This window comes from Rhea americana, unplaced genomic scaffold (assembly GCF_003343005.1).
Source record: "Rhea americana isolate MKP2758 unplaced genomic scaffold, rheAme1 scaffold_22, whole genome shotgun sequence".
Classification (NCBI taxonomy): domain Eukaryota; kingdom Metazoa; phylum Chordata; class Aves; order Rheiformes; family Rheidae; genus Rhea; species Rhea americana.
This window is the reverse complement of record NW_028186329.1, coordinates 6,902,528-6,923,357: the sequence shown is the minus strand read 5'-3', so window position 1 is coordinate 6,923,357 and position 20,830 is coordinate 6,902,528. Positions and strand designations below refer to the sequence as shown.

At 35.3% G+C, this 20,830-nt stretch overlaps 1 protein-coding gene across 3 annotated transcripts in view; it reads left to right on the top strand.

Annotated features, from left to right (window-relative positions):
* DENND4A (DENN domain containing 4A) overlaps positions 1 to 20,830 on the top strand; it is a 53,635-nt gene that overhangs the window by 10,878 nt on the left and 21,927 nt on the right. For 2 of the 3 annotated variants that reach the window (XM_085305430.1, XM_085305431.1), the window contains exons 3-14: positions 2,113 to 2,442; positions 3,060 to 3,309; positions 4,800 to 4,869; positions 6,442 to 6,611; positions 7,356 to 7,597; positions 10,009 to 10,075; positions 14,422 to 14,480; positions 15,147 to 15,291; positions 15,886 to 16,061; positions 18,225 to 18,325; positions 18,778 to 18,996; positions 19,230 to 19,375. In XM_085305430.1, coding sequence (XP_085161556.1) covers positions 2,135 to 2,442; positions 3,060 to 3,309; positions 4,800 to 4,869; positions 6,442 to 6,611; positions 7,356 to 7,597; positions 10,009 to 10,075; positions 14,422 to 14,480; positions 15,147 to 15,291; positions 15,886 to 16,061; positions 18,225 to 18,325; positions 18,778 to 18,996; positions 19,230 to 19,375 — 1,953 coding nt within the window. In that variant the 5' untranslated portion in view covers positions 2,113 to 2,134. Of the gene's footprint in view, positions 1 to 2,112; positions 2,443 to 3,059; positions 3,310 to 4,799; positions 4,870 to 6,441; positions 6,612 to 7,355; positions 7,598 to 10,008; positions 10,076 to 14,421; positions 14,481 to 15,146; positions 15,292 to 15,885; positions 16,062 to 18,224; positions 18,326 to 18,777; positions 18,997 to 19,229; positions 19,376 to 20,830 lie in introns of those variants that run through there. The other variant, XM_085305432.1, reaches the window with a different exon arrangement.

Genomic DNA, 20,830 nt, shown 5'->3' with positions numbered 1-20,830 from the left:
TACAAACTGTTATACCGCTATAAGCTGACTATAGAACATATGATTACTAGAAAACAATAAAGTGCTTCATATTTCTTTCCACATGTTTAATAAGCAAGAAAATTTCAGATAGCTTGTTTTTTTTTACTATTGTTTTTCTTCAATAATGGAAATAACCTTAAAATAAAAAAAGATTCTCAATTTTCTTGCAGCTTTTAAGCTAGTCAAGTCAAGTTACTCCAGCAAAATACAGACAAGCTACAAAATAGTAGAAGGGGAAGAAGGGAATTATTTCTTACACTGATTGTTAGAGTTGATAGTGGTGATCAGATTCAGGTTGTCATTTCCCTTTCCTGAGCAGGGACAGGTGGTAGAAATCTGAGGTCAGCTTGGAAAAATTAGATTAGAGGCACAGTATTGACCTTGGACATAATTACCTTAATTTCCAGTAGGAGATGTCTGAATTTATTTTGCTGCCTTTAACGAATATTTGTTGGTAAAATCCAAAAAGTGTGATAGTATAAAGTTTGATTAGACTTAATACTTACCATCTGGAGTAGAAAATAAAGGGAAATAAAGTGGCCAAAATAAGCAACATGAAATTCAAGTCTTCTACCAAACATTTAAATTGTATTTTGAACTCTACGCTTACTAAGCTATTGAATATTAGCAGACTCTTGGAACTGCTCTATTGCTGCAGTTTCTCCTGCAATAAAACTTTTCACTCAAAATTAATTCAGCAAGAAGGAAATTTGAATAGCTTGTCTGGTTTAAAAATTGTGGAACTTAATGGCAGTAGAGTTTTTGAAACTACTTTAGCGAGGTTCCAGCGTATTTTAGGTGACCTATAGAAGTAACATTTCCCCAAGTTCTGTGATAAAGAGCAGAACATCTTGTCTGAAAGCATTTTTTTATTTGCAAATTTAGGCTATCGAATAAGACATTGACTTTAACTGGCTTCCCAATGATGTACAAGAGTACATCTGGTAAAGGGGGAGCTAAATCTCCTAATAGGTAACACACTGCATTGATTTCAGGCCATCCCTTCATCATACAGATTGAATTTCAGCACAGGCTAAAGTTATTTTACAGCATTGGTAGAAAATACTGTGCAAAGTAAAGGCAACATGAAATTTAAGTCTTCTACCAACCATTTAAATTATATTTTGAACTCTACGCTTACTAAGCTGTTGAATATTAGCAGGCTCTTGGAACTGCTCTATTGCTGCAGTTTCTCCTGCAGTAAAACTCTGCAAAACACTCTGCAAAAAGGTGATATGTAAAGAATTCAGTATCAATATATTCTAGGAAGGAAAGATGTGGTTTCCCAATACAATTTGGCTCTCCTATTATGAAAAATTTCATGTGGGCTTGAGTGTTTTGATTTTACAGTGGCCTACAGACCATTAAAGGTGACTTGGTTTAAATGTTATATAAAAACTGGCTTTGACTTGGTTGTATATCAAGGATCAGAATCCCAAAACGTTATGAAATTGGCACCAACTCCTAGCATGCAAAAATACATCAAATACCAAGGCTGGAGCTTGGAGTAAAAGTCCATAGCATGAGATGGTTTCAGATGCTATAGTTGTATCCTTAGAGTAATCAGGGCAGCCTTTGCATGCATTTAATATTTGGGAAGTAAATTAATTGTAGATCATACCCCAAATCTACTGCTGTTGTAAACAGAGTAGAGTAATAGTCTATATGCTAAATATGTAAGAACTCGTACATTATTTAAAGCTCAGCAGTGAGCTTTAAATAATGAGTTATTTGCAAAACTTTGCGCAGTATTTTGATGTCATTGTTGCTGTTGGTTCAGCTACTATGGTGTGTAAGTTAACAAAAGGAAGCTGCTTGGCTCTTCTGTTCTTTACATGATAAAGCCAAGATTAACATGTAACAGTAATGATCATGGCTCAGAATTTCAAATGGGTCAAGAAGGTAATTAGAAAAAGTTACAAAGAAGTTGCATGATCTGATAATGGATTTTACTATTTTTTTGTGTGTGTTCTCCTGTTTTGTTTTCATTTATATTGTTGCAAACTTGTATTTTAACAATATTATTTGATTATTTCTGATATATTCTATAATTTCTTCTAAAAATGTTAGTGTATATTTCTTTCTTACCAGATACGACATCTTGTAATGGAAGATGGAAGACAAAGGGGCTCGTGTTGCTGACTACTTTGTTGTCGCAGGATTAACAGATACTTCAAAACCACTAGAGGAAGAAATCCACTTTAATGATGCTTGCCATAAAATTGCTAAACCGAAAGAACCTATTACAGATGTAACAGTAATTATTAAATCTCTGGGGGAGGAAGTTCCTCGAGGATATAAATGCATAGATGTTACTCAGTCAGGGCTCTCTGCAGATCTCAATAATGGGAGTCTTGTAGGACCACAAATATACCTTTGTTATCGTAGAGGAAGGGATAAGCCCCCGCTTACTGATTTGGGGTGAGTGCTTTTTTTTGTTACTGCAGGTGATTTTGGCAGTTCTATGTGATTAATGAGCAAATATTCCAATAAGCCAGCTTTATACCCATTTTCCATATACTGAAAACTCAGCAGGAAGATTGTTGTTGACCTGTGTATAGGTAATGCCATACTGTAGGCAAAATGCATGCTAATTGAAATTTAAATTGTTACCCTTTGCACATTGAGATTTCAAAGCAATTTATAATAATTTTCAGTGTAACTTACTCCCAATTTTGGGTGGGATAAGGTGTATAAACTATTTCAGACAGAGTGAAATGAGAAGTGAGTTGTATAATGTTCTTGGGATCGGGCGATGAATCTTTAATAGAATTGAAAGGAATACTATTTTGCAGCAAACAGAACGTTAAAGAGCAATTATACATGAGGAAAGTCAGCCTAGTTTCATCATAGAGCTTTTATGTTGTAATACAATTTGATACAATGTGACCTGAACTTTTCAGTAAAAGTATGTTTTGATCAGAAATTAGACAACAGCAGTGGTTGAAATAGTACTATTCAGTTATAATTTTGGATTAGTATTCAGAATGATTTTTTTAAAGTGCCTTTTGACTTTTGTTCCTTTCATTTTTAACTAGAGTATTATATGATGGGAAAGAGAGAGTGAAACAAGGTTGTGAAATAATTCAAACTACTCCGTATGGTCGAGCTGCTAATATTAGTGGGAGTGCCTCATCACAAAGGGTGTATGTCACTTACCGAAGAGCATCTGAAAACATGACACAGAACACGTTGGCTGTTACAGATATATGTATCATCATACCAAGTAAAGGAGAAACCCCTCCACATACATTCTGCAAAGTTGACAAGAATCTTAATAATAGCATGGTAAGATTCACAATCTGGATTTTGAACACTTGATATTTAGTGATGTAATATTTGGGATTTATGTCAATCTGAGAGTGCCTGTTGAATAACTTTGATAATTACTTTCTGACGATAAATCAAGTTATGGAAGAGTTGGAGGATTACGTTGCTTTGTTCCTGCTTGGACAGTTGTTTTAGTATTGGCCTAGAAATGCTGACTTCAGCAGCTTTGGGTTAGTCCTCAGAACCTCTTATGTAGAACTTCTTATGCCACTCTGTGTAAAACTAGTGTTTTACTGATGCAGTTATTCCTGATATTGATTTTACTACTGACATGAGAATTCTGTACCTAAGAATTGTTTTTTTATTTTGTTTTAAACTCCTCCATTATCTATAGCATTCTTTTATAAGAGGTATCATAGTCCCCTCAGTAGTTTTACAGACTCTTTCTCAGAAGAAAGTTGCATTTAAGCGATGTTGAAATACCACTGGCTGTAGTTAATGGGTATGGATTAATATGGCTGTAAAACTAAAAAAATCCAGTAAAATACACAGGCATCACAGTAATTTGTTTTGAAAAACTTAATTTTTAGATACCTCCTTGTTGACTCTGCAGCCTTGTATCCTGGTTTTTGTAGGATCCTCTAAAGCAGACATACTAAAGAGGATGCTGACTGCATATGCAACAAGGTATCACATGAAAGATACCCTGGAAATGTTTCTATACTTCTTTTTATGTACTTGAATAAATACCTGTGGATATTAATAAATAGATTTTTCAGTTCTACCAATCCCTATATTGATTGGGATATAAGAGTACTGTCTCATGTAAATTATTGTATCTTTCTTCCATCCCTAAAAGCTATGTGTGCACTTGGAGGGTACACTTCTTTTCCATTCTGGGACCTTCCTGTTTTCTTTATTTGCATGTCCAGGAATTGAGAACTTACAAAAATGTTATCAATACCAGAAAGGAAATTGTTGTTTAGAAGTTGCAAAACTATGACATAATGCTGAAATGCTTCACAGAAGATCAATTAGGCTTCAAGATTAGCATGATTAAAATAAAAATACTGGCACAGAAAAGGAAATTATTAGGAGGTGTGTGTCTGTGTAAGCCGGAAGTTTAACAAGATGTAAAAAGATTTAAATATAAATATGGATAACGATTGTACTTGGAGTTCTAAAGTTATTTTAGCAGATTTTTTGGAGAAGAATTTATAGATCTTGTGCTTTGGTCTATAAACAAATTCAGTCTTAGAGGTCAGACTGAGGCCTACCATGGATTGGCTATTGCAAAGCGAACATTAGGACTTTTCTTTCAGTTAGCTGTTTGTGGCCACTGTCAGAAAGGATACTGTATCAGACCCCAGTTCCTGCAACTTAATGTTCCACATCTTTGTATGTATGTTACAATATTTTTGCAGCTAAAGAAAATTTTTTTCCAAATCTCTTGTGTTACATCCTTTTATACTTTGTCAAGTAATCCAATAATTACTTTTGTTTTACAGTGGGGCTCAGCAGTATATTTATGTTATAAAAAGTCTGTGGCAAAAACCAACACCATATCATATAAAGCTGGTATGTAACTACCATTTAGCTCTTTTAATTTTCAGTTAAAAATGTGCAAGCTTATTTGTAATGTACATTAGAATTATTTGAACACAGACACTGTCCTGACATTATCTAAAAATCAATCTTCCCCTGAAGATCCCTCTTAAAATACTGTCCTAGAGTAAGCCTTAGAATTGTCATGACTCTTTATCTTAATTTGCCTGTAATGGAAAGCTCAGTTGCTTTTTTTGGTAGGTTTCTACAAGCCTGTATGTCTCCCACCCTTGTTGTTACTACTGGTAACTGTCTGTCATGGATGTATTTATGTAGTGAAGAAAATACTTTACCATGGAAATTATTCAATATATTGTTTGTGATCACTTTAAGAAACATTTCAAATAATACTGTGGACTTCTTCAGTGCATTAAACGGGGGATTAAGCTCTCTAAAGTATTTTTGGATTGTGTATCATTTTTATTTTATTGTTTTGTTTATCAGACAGGAGTGGATTCACTGTGGATCTGATGAAACATGGGCTTTTAAAACCCTTGGTTTCATTTGAGTGTAAATCATGAGTATGAATCAGACTTAAATTTTAGTGCACTTGTATTCTTCTGGGACAGCTGCTTTCTGTAAACCACAATTGTTCGGGTGTGGCTGAAAGGTGCATAGTAAGTTTGTAAACAAATAAAAATTAAAAATGCCACCTCTGGTAGTAATTTGCACAAATTTTTGCTGCTTGAAAGACCATCCTTTTTGATTATCAGTTCATACTGTTTACTAATATTTCATAGAATCACAGAGTAGCTGAGGTTGGAAGTGACCTCTGGAGATCATCTTGCCCAACATCTGCTGCTCACTTTCACTGCATACATTTCCCCCCCCCCCACCCCCCCCAAATTTGCAGTCCCCTAGATTGGCAGTAAGAAAGGATATATTGCTACAAACATACAATGTAATTGAAGAGTTATATCCTAAGAGCCTTTACTTCAGAACTTTGTGCTCTACGGCTATGTTTAAAATTGTCTAAAACATTAGTCTGATACCACATAAGCTGACTCTTCAACTGAGTTGGATCAGCATAATTAATTGGTTCAGTTCTATAGATCTCCAGAAAATATGTTGTATCAAACGTTTCCATTATCACATTTTTCTGGAAATTTTTCGTTGGCAAAACTGATTCATGTCATGATAAAAGCATCAGTCTTATTTCTCAATTTTTCAGATTAATGTTTTTTTTACTAAATTTTAAATTTTTAATCATACTAGTGATGAATGTGAACTAATATAATAATAACTATGATGTACATAGCCTGTGAACAGAAAAAGAGAAAATAGTTATGAATAGGTTCTAGAGTAGGAATTAAGAATTGAGTGCTGGGATTCTAAGCCGGTGGTTTCCCTTTGGACATTAGGGAGCATGCTACCCCTTTCTGGATGTACTTTTGGCGTGATGATTTACAGTTTTTCTTTACTGATCTCCTGAAATGAGTATATGCCCGTATACAATTTTATGGGTGTGCTTTTATGGAATGAGTTGATACAAATTGGCTTCCGCTGTTACTTCCGTAACTGCTTATTTACAACTTGCCTTTATAGGTTTAATATGCAGATATCCAGAAGAAGATTATGAGTCATTCCCATTACCAGAATCTGTGCCTCTCTTTTGTCTGCCTATGGGTGCAACAATTGAATGTTGGCCATCTAACAGTAAATATCCCCTGCCAGTTTTTTCTACATTTGTACTAACTGGAGCTTCTGCAGAAAAGGTATCTAAAAGCTTTACAAAGACACAGATATTTATCATACATAAAGTGAATTAAACAACAAAAGAAATCGGTTGCATATCTGTTTGGAACAATGATAGTGGGTATATTTGTAGCCAAACATGAATATATTCATTTTGGCTGCATTGAAAGACTATTAAAGTGAAAGGTGACTTGCATTTATTTCACTGCTGGGCTGTTGATCGTACAAACTCGTCCTCCTTTGCTTTCCTATCTTGTTAGCTCTGTGAAATTACAGAGCTTTAAAAAAGAAAAATGTAGTATACTTGTATGTACATGTAGTCAGGATTTTTTTTTTTTTTTACGAACATGTAAATAGCTTTGCAAGCATGTGCTTGTCCTATAAAGTTCATACAATTTCGAAGGAATACTGCTTTGAGTTGCCTACAAAGGAATCCTAAAATAGCTTAAAAGGCAATTCTAGAAGCAATTGACTGTAGTTCTACTCTGTATAATCATCATTTTTCTGTCTTATTTAAATTATTTCTTAAATTACTCTTATGGCTTTAAGAATTTTAAATAAATAATAGATTGTCTGGATTTTCACAGCCATAAGAATGTTACTGAAAAAGATGATGCGTTAATTTAGCTTTCTAGTCAATAACATAGACTTGATTTCTTTGCTGGTTTGGGGTTTGTTAGGTTACTTTGAAGATTTAGGCCACTGTATTCACTTTAAACTATGTGTGTTTTTTTGTTTTGTTTTGTTTTTTTTTCCCCCCCCAGGTATATGGTGCTGCTATTCAGTTTTATGAGCTGTACCCTGAAGAGAATCTGACTGAGAAACAAAAATCTCAACTAGGATTAGCAGCTGGTGTCGAGGGCAAGTCAGATGCATGCAGAACAGTTCAGACAAACAAATGTATCTGCCTGCTCTCTCACTGGCCTTTCTTTGATGCTTTCAAGAAGTTTCTTACCTTTCTATATCGTTACTCCATTTCTGGTCCACATGTTCTACCCATTGAGAAGTAAGTAATTTCAGAGAACTCTTGATAGTCACTTCAGTTGTTGTGAATGCTTTGTTACTTGCAACTTTCCTACAACATCCTTTTGCTTTTAGGCATTTAATATTTAATGCAATGATTACACTTGATCAGGCACTTTTCTCCGTTTGGCAAACATATCTGTTTTTATGTACTTCCTGAAAAAGCCTAGATTTTTTTTATATAGTTGTGAACTGAAGTGCTTGCAAAGATAACTCAAAAAAAWTTTTTTTAATAGCTTTAAACTCTTAAGAATGATGATTAGTAACAGGATTATATACCCTTTCTTACAGTACTACGTAAGAAAAAGTTGGGAGAATATGTTTAGTTTTGCATTTTGTTTCCAAATGCGTATTTACTGTGTAGCGAGAGAGAAAGCAAATTCAGTTTGAATTATGTTATACTAGTAATCTTGCACTACTTCTGATGAATAATCTAATTTGTTTGAGACAAAGAGTAAGCTCCATTTCAAAATGTAAAATAAATCCTCATATACAAGCAGCGATTGATATCTATAACAGGTGTGAAATACCATTTAATATTTAACTAACAGAAACCTGCTAATACATCAGATTTCAAAGTCAGTATTTGCTTTTTTATATTGTATGATACTATCATGCTTTTTATTGAACTTTAAAAGTCTCAAAAGTTTATATTGAAGATTAAGCATTTTTTATGATAACTTATCAGCTTATTTTTCTACTCCATATCTACTACATTTTTTAAGAAATTATCAGTGTAAACTTCCAATAATGAAACGGTGAATGTTTCTTAAAAACTGATGGTCATTTTTGTGATTTTCTCAGAAATGAATAGAATAAGAAGTAAATGCTTTATTGATTTTTTTTATTTATTTTTATGCAATTTTTTGTTTATTCTGATTTCTTGGAATTGGAGAATGACAAGTTGATCCACTGTAGATAATTTTGGTGTTGCTATACTGCTTTACACAAAGTTAATGTAGGGTGTATTCTTGTTTCTTCAGCTATTTCAATGGCTATTTAGAATAGAATAAAATTTATTTAAATAATTTCTCTTACCATTACCAGAAAGTAGAATTATTAACCATTATCTCAGACCCACAAGCCCTGTTGCAAACATGCACACATGCCTTGAAATAAGACCATGGTTGGAACACTTTCAGTCAGCCCTGCCTCTGCAAGCAGCAGGTCTTTCCCTTAATAATTGCTGCTTGCTTTCATATTTCTGCCACTATCATCATGCACTGATTTATTTATTTATTCATTTTTAAGACAAAACCCCAGATCGGTTGTCAATGTGATTTCTTTCCTGTTCTCATGCACGGACACTGCTGAATCAAGGGAGGCCAGTGGCAGGGGGACAAGACTGCTTCTTTTGTCAGTAGTTCTTACTGATGCCACTTAYGTGTTTGTAGACCTGCAGCCTAAGGTTAAGTTTAGTAAAGGCATGCAAAACTGAAAACACAGTATTTTTTTTATATATATCTGTATCTCATGTCATAATGTGCTGCTACRTTGAAATGTATGTATGAAATAGCTGTAAATCAGAAGTATGTTATATGAGTCTTCTGTATAAATCTTAATGCTTATTTGTGAAATTCTTCAAAAGTTTGTTGATGGAAATGTGTGCTAATAATAGTAAGAGTTGCAGAAAATAGTGTGTGCTGTGGCATATGGACTAGGCAGATTTCTTATTGCTTACTGACTTTATACTGACTGAATATAGTTTCTTTTCAAATGAAAATGTGTATTATGTAGAACTAGGCTTGTATTAGGTATTATGTAGAAACAAAGGCTTTTGGAGTATTTGTTTGTTCAAACAGTTCATAAAAGTAAAAGTTGGACAAGTTTTTATTTCTAAAGCATTTATATTTGTGGGCTTGTACTACATAGAAAAACCTGATTCTCCCATTTTTTTGATCAATAATCTTATGTATCATTTTGCATTTGAAGATAGGCATGTGCAGAAAATAAATTAACAAAATGCCTCTCCCAGATTCTACTCATCTATGAATATTTTTGCAAGTAACTTCAGTTGCTAGTGTCTGAGCTATAGTGCTACTGCCAGTCAGTCTCTGAAGAATGATTGTAAAACAGCATTGTGATAGTGAAACTTCACTATTTCTACTTTTAAAATTTTATAAAAAGATTCTTTGTCATTTGTCAGCCTTGCAGAGCAAGCCTGCAGTCTGAACGATAATCTAGTCTACCATTTTGTTTGCTACTACTAGAAAAACAGGGCCTGGAGGCTACATTATCTCCTGTAGGGTTTTGGGGCTGTTCCTTTACTTTGTCTTCTGAATAAGTATGCACCATTTTTATGTAATCACTGCTATTACTGCAGCAATTTTGTCTTGAGGCAAAGTAGTTTAAGCTTATAGTTTCTATTAAATCAGTATTTTCTCTTCTTTTTAGACATATTTCCCATTTCATGCATAAAGTTCCATTTCCATCCCCTCAGAGGCCAAGAATTCTAGTTCAGGTAAGTATAAATTTCTTCTTGTATAGCTATATGTCTTGAGTGACAGCAAATTTGCTGTTAAGCAGTTTAATGAATGGAAAATGATCTTTTCTTAATGTGCCAAATGTTCGGGTATTTTTTTTTATATTCAGGATTCTTTTCCTACTAACTTTTATACCTCTCTGCTTCTAATTTAGTTTAGGACTTCATAAGTTATTACAAGATACTGTTTAGTATATTACAAGATACCTTTTAGTATCCATAGAACTGAAATATTTTTTAGAGTATATGGAAATTAATGAAAAGATTGCACCAATTGGCATCTGTTTGATTCTGCAATTGCTTTTGAAATGTGCTACTGTATAAAAACTGAGTGTAAACAATTTTTAAACCAGATGTGGAGAGTATATTATTCACGGTTACCCTTACTCCCAAAGAGCTTCATCTGTCTTGTACATGACATATAGTTCTTACTGACAACTACAAGAGTCATGCGCATTCAATAGAGGCACAATTTATCAAATATATGACTGTTACTGTGTCCTGCCTACAAAATTTAGCAGAGTTTACCTTGTGTGAGTGAAACAATACAAAATACGAGAACTGGGTTACCTGTCATTTGAAACTTCAGCCATGGAGACTACTGGTAGGAGAGAAGAAGTCTCTATCTTGCAGACTTCTGAAGTGTTATTAATTTTTCCCCTCTCCTAACTAAGAGGCAAAACAAGTAGAGACATGTTAAATTTTATTGTTGAAAGAAGACTGATGTCTTTTCTACTTACGGTTATTCAATCAATCCTGTGGTTTTGAACAAGTTGTTACAAAATGATATGTTACTCTACGTTACTACTAATGTAAAATAAAATACAGAGTCCTGTGCGGTCTTCAGTCTTTGTGTGGTACCCCCTCTGTTAGGGGAAGTCTTTCAGAGTAAATAAAATATTGGGTTATGTCTTTATACTATGTATTAAATATTAATAAGATTCTTCTTAGGCATTTGGAAGTCTAGTAAGTGAATGATTTTTGCCGTTATTGAAAAGGATTTGGATAACATTTATACTGAAAATGTATCTAACATTTGTCACATCTGTAACGATTTTAAAGCTCAATTCAAAACCCACTGTGTGAATCCTAGTTTTTCTGTGTATTCACCTTCAATAAAATATATATGCTAGAGACTAAACACAAACTGATACAGAAGTATAAGTGAATTTAGAGAAAAGTATTTGACTTTTTAGTCTGAATGTTTAGAAAACTATCAAAATATATATTGGTGTATATTCTGGAATAGTCTGAGCACCTTAGGTGAATAAAGTGAAATTATAAGTCTATATGACGCTGTATAATAAAAGATTACTTTCAGAAAGCTATTATGTGTCAAGTTATACAGCTAGTAGTACAGCTGTACTAATTGATAATTAGTACAAGTGATTAATACACAGCTTTTAAGGTCAGCAGTGACTGTTGAGGTCTACAAATAAATTGCTGATGCTACCAAGTTGGGAGGAGTGGCTGACACCCCTGAGGGCTGTGCTGCCGTTCAGAGAGACCTGGACAGGCTGGAGAGCTGGGCAGAGAGGAACCTCATGAGGTTCAACAAGGGCAAGTGCAGGGCCCTGCACCTGGGGAGAAATAACCCCATGCACCAGTACAAGCTGGGGGCTGACCTTCTGGAGAGCAGCTCTGCAGAGAAGGATCTGGGAGTGCTGGTGGATGACAAGCTGACCATGAGCCAGCAACGTGCCCTTGTGGCCAAGAAAACCAATGATCTTCTGGGGTGAATTAGGAAGACTGTTGCCAGCAGGTCGAGGGAGGTGATCCTGCCCCTCTGCTCAGCCCTGGGGAGGCCTCATCTCGAGTACTATGTCCAGTTCTGGGCTCCCCACTACAAGAGAGACATGGAGCTACTGGAGAGAGTCCAGCAGAGGGCTACGAGGATGATCAGAGGGCTGGAGCATCTGCCCTGTGAGGAACGGCTGCGAGAGCTGGGCCTCTTCAGCCTGGAGAAGAGAAGACTGAGGGGGGATCTGATCAATGTGTACAAGTACCTGAAGGGAGGGTGTCAAGGGGACGGGGACAAACCCTTTTCAGTACTCCCATGGGACAGGACAAGAGGCAATGGGCAGAAATTGAAGCACAGGAAGTTCCACCTGAATGTGAGGGGGAATTTCTTCCCTGTGAGGGTGATGGAGCACTGGCACAGGTTGCCCGGAGAGGCTGTGGAGTCTCCTTCTCTGGAGATATTCAAGGCCTGTCTGGATGCAACCATGTCTACCATGCTCTAGGTGACCCTGCTGAGTGGGGAGGTTGGACTAGATGATCTCCAGAGGTCCCTTCCAACCTTACTGATTCTATGATTCTGTGAAATAAATACTTCCTTAAGGCTGCCTCAGGGGACTTCTGAGTTACTAGTGTTTGATATTGCACAGAACAAAAACACAGGTGATTTTCATCTGAGATATTTTTTCCAAAAATAATGTGAGGAAACCTTTATCTCTTTGAAAATTAGAAGCTTTAAGGATTCTATTTTATTGAGGCAATTGTAATTTCTCATTATTTTTAAAACTGTGGTAGTTTTCAAACTTGGTTTAAAAAAGATCTTTCTACTAAGTAATTAGTATAGCAGATTCTTCTGTGCGTCACTGTAGATTTTTTGCAAGTGTGCTTTCTACACATGAGACTTGATCTGTATTAGGAACTGCATGTATGCCATGCCTGTCTAGATGTGTGACCCATTCATCGACCCTTCTTAGCGTCTGTCACAAGTGAGACAGAGCATGTTATGTGTCTAATTTACTATAATTTATTTGAAACTCTTAAACTTTCAGGAGTGTTTCTGATTGCTCGTTTCCAGCTGTCATCATTTGTTAGGTTGTTTCTGGTCTGAAATCTGCTAGACTCCATTCTTGCTGTCCTACACCTTATTGTACAGATGTTTCTGTTCTAATGATATATTCACAGGCTGCTGACTTCAGGAGCACCTCCTGTAATGCGTGTCCTCATCTGAAGAACGAGGGCAGTGGGTGGCTCATCTGCTTAAGGGAGACATGCACTGTGAACAGATACCTGATTGTGTTTATTTGCTTTTGCTGGAATACAAGTTGTAGGACATCAGGCTAATGCCTACTACAGGAGTAGTTTACGAAGGTTACCTCAGGCTGAGAAAACGGGTTCTTTGAATTCTTTCACTGAACAAGCTGATGGTTGTAGATGTCACAAGGTGACTCACTGAGGACAAATCTAATTCATAAAGTGATACGACTGTCTTGTTGTTGAAGCTAAATGAAGCATATACCAGTTAAATTCTGGTGTATGAAATATGCAGGAATGTAATATTCCATTGCAGTGGACTCTTGTTAACATTATGACTGTTGTGCCTGTCTAGGCACAGCATTAGGTAACTTGGTGTTTCAGCATTTGTGTTGCTAGTTCATCTCATGTTTCTGACTTGTGTTGTCCACTTACCTGCAGTGGGATCCAAGGAGAAACATATGCAAAAATAAACAATTACTAAAGGATGTCTGAGCTTGCAGTGTGGTTGTCCAAGTTCCTGTGACTTAGTAAATTACTGTTATTGCTTGCGTATATGCTTATACATTATGGATAGAAAATGCATGACCACTTGAGTTAGCAAAGACGATTAAGCTAACCTATATCTTGTTACCTTGGATTTACTGTGGGCTGAAAATGTGTCAGCTGAACTGTGATAAATTGATTGCWTATCTGCACCTTTGTACTCATTAGACTCCTATTCATGTTGAATGTGTGAGTGATTTCTCTTGATGTCAAATCATTGCAAGGAAGAAACATGCATTAATAAGATCTTAATCTAGATCTTCAATTAATGGAAATTTCAAGGAGTCTATCAAAGCTGAGCTGAGCAGGTTTTACCAGCTAAGTCTAATTCTGTTGTCTTCTGAAGAAAATGTTACTTTACAGTCTGCTATTTTTCTGCTTCATGCATTTCCTCTATACCCCTCTTCCCCTAAATCTAAAATTAAAAAATAAACTCCCGAGAAGCTGTGCATGAACTGAAGAGTCTCACTTCTCTGAAAATACAGAAAGCTTCATTTTCAGAAGTTAGTATATTAGAATTTTTTTGCAGTATTAGCTAGTTTAAATTCAGTTTTATGAGTATGTAGTGTATTCATTCCAACTAAGAAAGGGTCTACTTTGCCTAGTTGTTATTAAAATGTAAGTACCATGTAATGCTATGCTTCATTTTCATAGTGCTATATACCTGGGCTGTATAAGATTCAATTTAGTTTTAATTTTGTCTTTACATGTTCTTTGCTATTTTTTGTGGTTTCTGATAAATATTTACAAGTTCAGAATCAAAAGAATATATTTGAAAAATTTTTTTTTAGCTGTCTCCACACGATAACCTGATTCTTAGCCAACCTGTGTCATCACCTCTTCCACTGAGGCAAGTAGAAGTATATTCTCCTTAATTGTGAAATGTACTCTGACTTAAATTGCTGAAAATATATGATGTCTTGAATTGTAATTGTGCGAATTAAACTTCCTTGTCTGGTTTATTTCGTAGTTAAATTTTATTTTCAGATATATTATGTGATTGCACCTGTACCCTGACAAAGACATATTTAATTACATTATTTGTGTTCTTTGAGCTAATCATGGTGGTTCTAAAAGCAAAATGTAGATTGCTGGATCCACTTTGCTAGGAGTTGGTACCCAGGCTCCTTGGATAGCGCAGCTTTTGAATTGCTGGGTAATTTTAAGGAGTTCTGTGGCTATCTTAGCTTTAATGTCTGTGTGCGTGAGAACAGTAAAAGGAACAACACGAGTGCAACCCCACTAGAAATTGGTGCTTAAAAAAAATACATGTGTATGTGTATATGTATACGCAAATGGTCTCAAAGTAGACTGACTGAACGATCTCAAGGAATCACAGTTAAGGCTGGGAATTAATCATTCTTTACTTAACAGTGCAATGTGCTAAGATGTCTGCCTTGCAGTCATTCTTGAAAGGCATGTGCAGTGTTCATAAAATCCTATGCCTTGTTTTCTATTTTGTTATAGAATGTTTTTTCTGCTCCCTTGTTACTCACTTACGTTTATCCTGTAACAGTGGGGGCAGGTTTTCTACACTGCTTCAGAATCTAGGACCTGAAAACGCAGTAACTCTGCTTGTGTTTGCTGTGACGGAACATAAAATTCTCATCCACTCGTTGCGACCTTCTGTCCTTACAAGTGTGACAGAGGCGTTAGTCTCTGTAAGTAATGGTCTCTTAATAATATAGTTGTAAGTGGGGGTAGGGGGGAGTGAATTTTATCGGATAAAATCTAAAACTAGAAGTAGTGCTGTTGGGCTAGAAGATAACTTAAAAACAAGGCTAAAAAGTAAAGATCTCTAATAATAATGCTTCTCTGTGTAGTACATGAAGAGAGCAGGGAAAAATTAACTGTGTCATTGGTTCTTTGTGCGTAAATACTGTAAATAAGCGTGTTGTCTGGTCATCACAGTGCACTGAAGGCGAGTTCCTGAATTTCCCATGTAGAACTGTATCCTGTTCTGTAAAGGCATTTTAGATGTATATTATTTCTGTCGTTCTCTCAAAGCATTCTTTTGCTGCCTCTAGTGTATACAATCTACTATACTGAATAGCGTTGTTTCTACAACTTGAACTGAAATTTAGAGAAATAAATGTAACTTACTTTATTTAATAATCAGCCTCTAGGATTTCAGTATTACTACTCTGTTACCTGCCATGTTAAGTAATTTTTAAAGTGGGGTAAATGTTTTTTATATTTAAGTTTATATCTTTATTCATGTTTAACCTATTTTTTTAATCTGTGTATTTTCAAAGATGATATTTCCTTTCCACTGGCCCTGCCCATACATTCCTCTCTGTCCCTTGGCACTGGCAGATGTTTTAAGTGCACCATGCCCTTTCATAGTGGGAATTGATTCAAGATACTTTGATCTCTATGACCCTCCACCAGATGTTAGCTGTGTTGACCTAGATACCAATACAATTTCTCAGTAAGTATTTATTAATGATTCTATTGAGCTTTTTTTTTTTTTTTTTCAAAGGCAAAACAGTCTTTTGGTCAAGCTTTTTCTGTTGCTGTTTTTTAACCTCTAAACTTTTTTAAACAACTGAACTTTATATTATATCCTCTCTTTTGAAATGAGGATGCTGGAAAAAATAGCTCTTTTATTTTTCAGTCCGACACTGTGGAGTGGAGTTACAATCTTCATTGAGTAGTGTTGCCTTCTATTGCTTTATTTTAAAAACTTACTGTACAAATTAGCATGTTTCCTGGATTAGCCATAGTGTCACTTTTTGTTAGTTCGCTGATCAGTTTTTGTAGTGTTGAAGAAATTATTGTGGCTTCATGTGGGGATCTATTCAAAAATGTGAACAGTGAAATTATACTTCATACATGGACAAGAATGCTAAGTTAGAGACATAAGCTTTCATGAAGGAGTCTCAAATAAAACTTGGAATCGTTCCATCATTTGGAAGCCAAAATAATAGCAATATAGTATGTCTCCTTCAGAACTGTATGAAGCATTGCATTTTTATGTACTACTAGTTACCAGTATCAAACAGGCTAGCAAGGGATAGCAGCAAACATTATTAAACCCCTGAGGTACAATATCAACAGCCAATGTACAGGAGTTTGGCAACACAAGGAAAATATAAATGTAGCTTTTTTCCTCGGTAATTTTACCCGAAGAAAAGATTGGAATGAAAACCACAAACTTACAGATCAACTGTTCCATGTCTTGAATTGGGATGAGATGTAATGTGTGCAAACTGCAACACAGGAAATTCCATTCAAACATAAGAAAACAATTTTTAACTGCGAGGGTGGTTGCACCCTGGAACAGGTTGCCCACGGATATTGTGGAGTCTCCATCCTTGGAGATACTCAACACACAACTGGTCCTGGGCATCCTGCTCTAGCTGAACCTGCTTTAGCAGGGGTTGGACCAGACAATCTCCAGAGGCCCATTCCAACACTTCCTGTTCTGTGATTCTGTGAAGAGATGTTTCCAAGTCAATGTTCTTACAATATTCAAAACTATTGTTTATTCTGTTGTGATGATGTGATATAAAAAACAGTTAAATAAGATTTTGAACGCCAAGATTAAAAAAAATTCAAAACTAGTTAGATTTATATTTCAGCATAATGTTTAATATACTCAAGTAGTATATACTTAATATACTTTTGTATTCTCAAAGTCTTTGGCCTGTTTTTAGTATCATACTTCTGTTGGCAGCAGTTTTTTAGCATCATTCTGTTTAAAAACTTAAGGCATTCATTTTTTTTCCCTCTCTAAACTTTCTTATTTTTATGGGTTCATTTGTTTCAGTAATTCCATATGGATTTAGAGATTGATTTTGTGCATTGAGTATTTGTAAATAGAAATTTTTTATTAAGGAGTTTATGTAGATACTAGATTTGTAGAGCAATTCTGCTAAAGTTGGCAACTAGTTCAAACTGGACTATGACAACTTGAGGTTTGGTTTTGGCACTTTGATTAAGAGGAACATCATTTTTTTAGCATTTCTTTTGTTACTTATTTAATTAGCTTTATATTCATTAATAAAACTTCCTGTTTCCAGCTATTTCTGTATTGATACTGCTTTTAGGTAGTTTCTTACATGTTTTCCTTAGAACAAATTAATTCTACTGCATTATATGGAAACTTATTAGCAAAAGTATTAGACGTAGTTACAATTTTTACCATTTTGTGACTGATGGTCTTGAGGCTTGCTGGTGCCCTCTGTTGACAAAGAACAGTGTAATGTTTTTCATTATGATAGCAATATATTTAAGTCCAGATCAATCTGCACTACATACAAAGCAGTTACCATATCAAGTGTTTTTCTGAGTTGCAGCAGCATTCTGGTTATTTCCATCCTATTTTAATTTTAACTTTGAAAGTATTGTCTTTGGTCGTTGTCTGAATAATAGCAGGTGCTTAATATTATTATCCATCTTTTTTATGAGTTAAGTGAATTTATTTCAGTGCTAATGAGTGTGGCTGCATACTTATCCAGAAATATGGGGCTTATTTAGATGACTGTGACCAAATGTCCATGTAGTTAATCAAGGCTTCACTTTTTTCTGGCGGGGTAGAAAAATCTGGACACAGTCCTATGTACTTATTTTTTTTTTCTTGTTCTTGCAGAATTGGAGATAAGAAAACTGTTGCATGGAAAATCTTACCAAAGAAACCTTGCAAAAATCTGATGAACACTTTAAGTAATTTATATCAACAACTTGCAGAATGTGAGTGCGGAAGTACAGAATAAGACAGACATTGGGATAGTCTCTGCCTCAATTAACAGATAAATATATTATGTCTCCCACTATACAAAGCATAATAATGTTTCCTACAAAAAAGAAAAATCTTTTAGTTCAGCAATTAGAGGTCACGTTGGGCCTTTGGGGATGGAGAATACTTCCATGTGTATATAATGTATGTATGTGTGTATGTGTGCACACAGGTGTGTGTACACACAGTTGTAAAAGGTAAATGTAGTTTGCTTTTTGTGCAGAGATAAATGCAATGTGTAATATCAAGCTGAGTTCCTTGTACTTATGATTTAATTTTATAGCTTATTTTAATCTGTTGCAGAACTTAACAGAGCTTGGCAATTAACAAATTAGTGGAATAAAGATAATAATTTTTGTCAATACTGAAAAAATGTGAAACATTATAACACTTCTGTTATTGACAGTGCAACAAAGACCAAGAGAAGATGCATTAATGGAATTAACAATGAATGACTATGACTTTAATTCTGGGAAGAAGTTGCATCTGTTAGATTTGGAGATCCAGGAAGCATTTCTGTGTTTCATGGCCTCAATACTAAAGGGTTACAGGTCTTATCTCAGGCCAATAACAGAGGCACCTTCTGAAACGGCCACAGATGCAAGTTCTCTCTTTGAACTACAAGGTAAACAGTCATAATCTTTTTCTGTGTATATTGATTTACTATTTCAGATTCTCTCCTAAATAAAGAACAAAAGCATTTGCCACATTAGTGTGGTGAATGATGGTAGAAAGGTAAATGCAGAAAAAAAATTCAATAGTACTGGACAAAGATGCTGAAAAGATTATTGCGTATCAGAATCTGTGCTGGCTTTTTGGTTTAGGCATTCTTAAACGCTTTTTTATTTCATTTTACAGGTTTCCTCAAAAGTCGAGATCGTTCACACCAGAAGTTCTACACGCTGATGACCAAAACTCAAATGTTCATTCGCTTCATTGAAGAATGTTCTTTTGTCAGTGATAAGGATGCAAGCCTTGCATTTTTTGATGACTGTGTAGATAAAGTATGTATGTTCCGTATGTGTTTTTCACTTATGCCATTGCTTTAATATAGTCCACAGCAGAGCATATTTGCGGGACAACCTTATGCTTCTTTCACTTCCTTTCTTTTTCTAATGACTGGACGCTTCTACTTTCTTTTCTTGTTGAAGCAGAAACTAAAAAGAAGCCTGCATTCTTGACATTTTAAATATAATACTGCAAGAATGAATCCAAACTACTTACCTGTAAGCTTTTGAAATACTAGCGCATAGCAAGAAGTGTATTACTGGGACGGGGACAAATTCTTTTCAGTTGTCCCGTGTAACAGGACAAGAGGCAATGGGCTGAAGCATACGAAGTTCTGCCTGAATGTGAGGGGGAATTTCTTCACTGTGAGAGTGACGGAGCACTGGACCAGGTTGCCCAGAGAGGTTGTGGAGTCTCCTTCTCTGGAGATATTCAAGGCCTGCCTGGATGCAACCCTGTCTACCATGCTCTAGGTGACCCTGCTGAGCAGGGAGGTTGGACTAGGTGATCTCCAGAGGTCCCTTCCACCCTTAGTGATTCTATGAATCTATGACTCTAAAGAAGCAAGTTCAAGGTTCTTTAGTGCAGAATTACAGATAGAATTACAAGCATTTGTTTCTGTAGAATGTGTAATATTTTATGCAGCAGTTAGGACTGGGTATGATGAGCAGTACACTAACTGATAAAATTCAATCTTGTTACATTTTAATTGTTATAAATAGGAATTTACTTGATTTTTTTTTGACAATGTACTGTCCAATTCTTTCTGTTAATGGCTTTTGAATGACTTTCTAAGTTGCAGAATTATACTTGGAAGCAAATAATTAAAACATGATTTTTTTATCAATTCTTTTTTCATTGATGCTGTATTTGCCATTGTAAATCCTTTCAATACAGCATTTATGTTATTCTCTTGGATAAGTGTATTTTCTAGTGATTTTGCTATCAAATGTTGGATATGGATTGGATGCATTCTCTTAAGTTAGCAAGATTCCTTTTGATGTGTCCTGTACAACCTTTGCCTAAGCTGATGCTTCTTTTTGTGAGTGATTTTAATCTGCCATCATTTTCCTGTGTTGCAGTAACAGTATACTTTGCGGTCTGTCACCGTGCTGTTTTCCCTCCTGTAATTGGAAGGAAAGGCAGTCGTCAAGGATTATACAACAACGCGAGTGGAAGTGGTGCATGATCACGAATGGTGTTTTTCATTAAATAAGCTTAGAACTTCTAAGTAGACTGCTGGCTGGAGCTCACAGCAGTAGGTCATAGTTAAATCTAGAATACTGGATTTCTCGGTTCAAAGTAGACTTATAGTTGAAAGTATTTTGTGGAAGTACTTACCTCTGAGATTTTTAAAAATTTGAAGATACTTACATGGAAGGTCCAAATTAGTAAAGTATTGAGCGTTGTCAGGAGCTTTTTTTTTTTTTTTTTTTTTTTTTTTTTTTTTT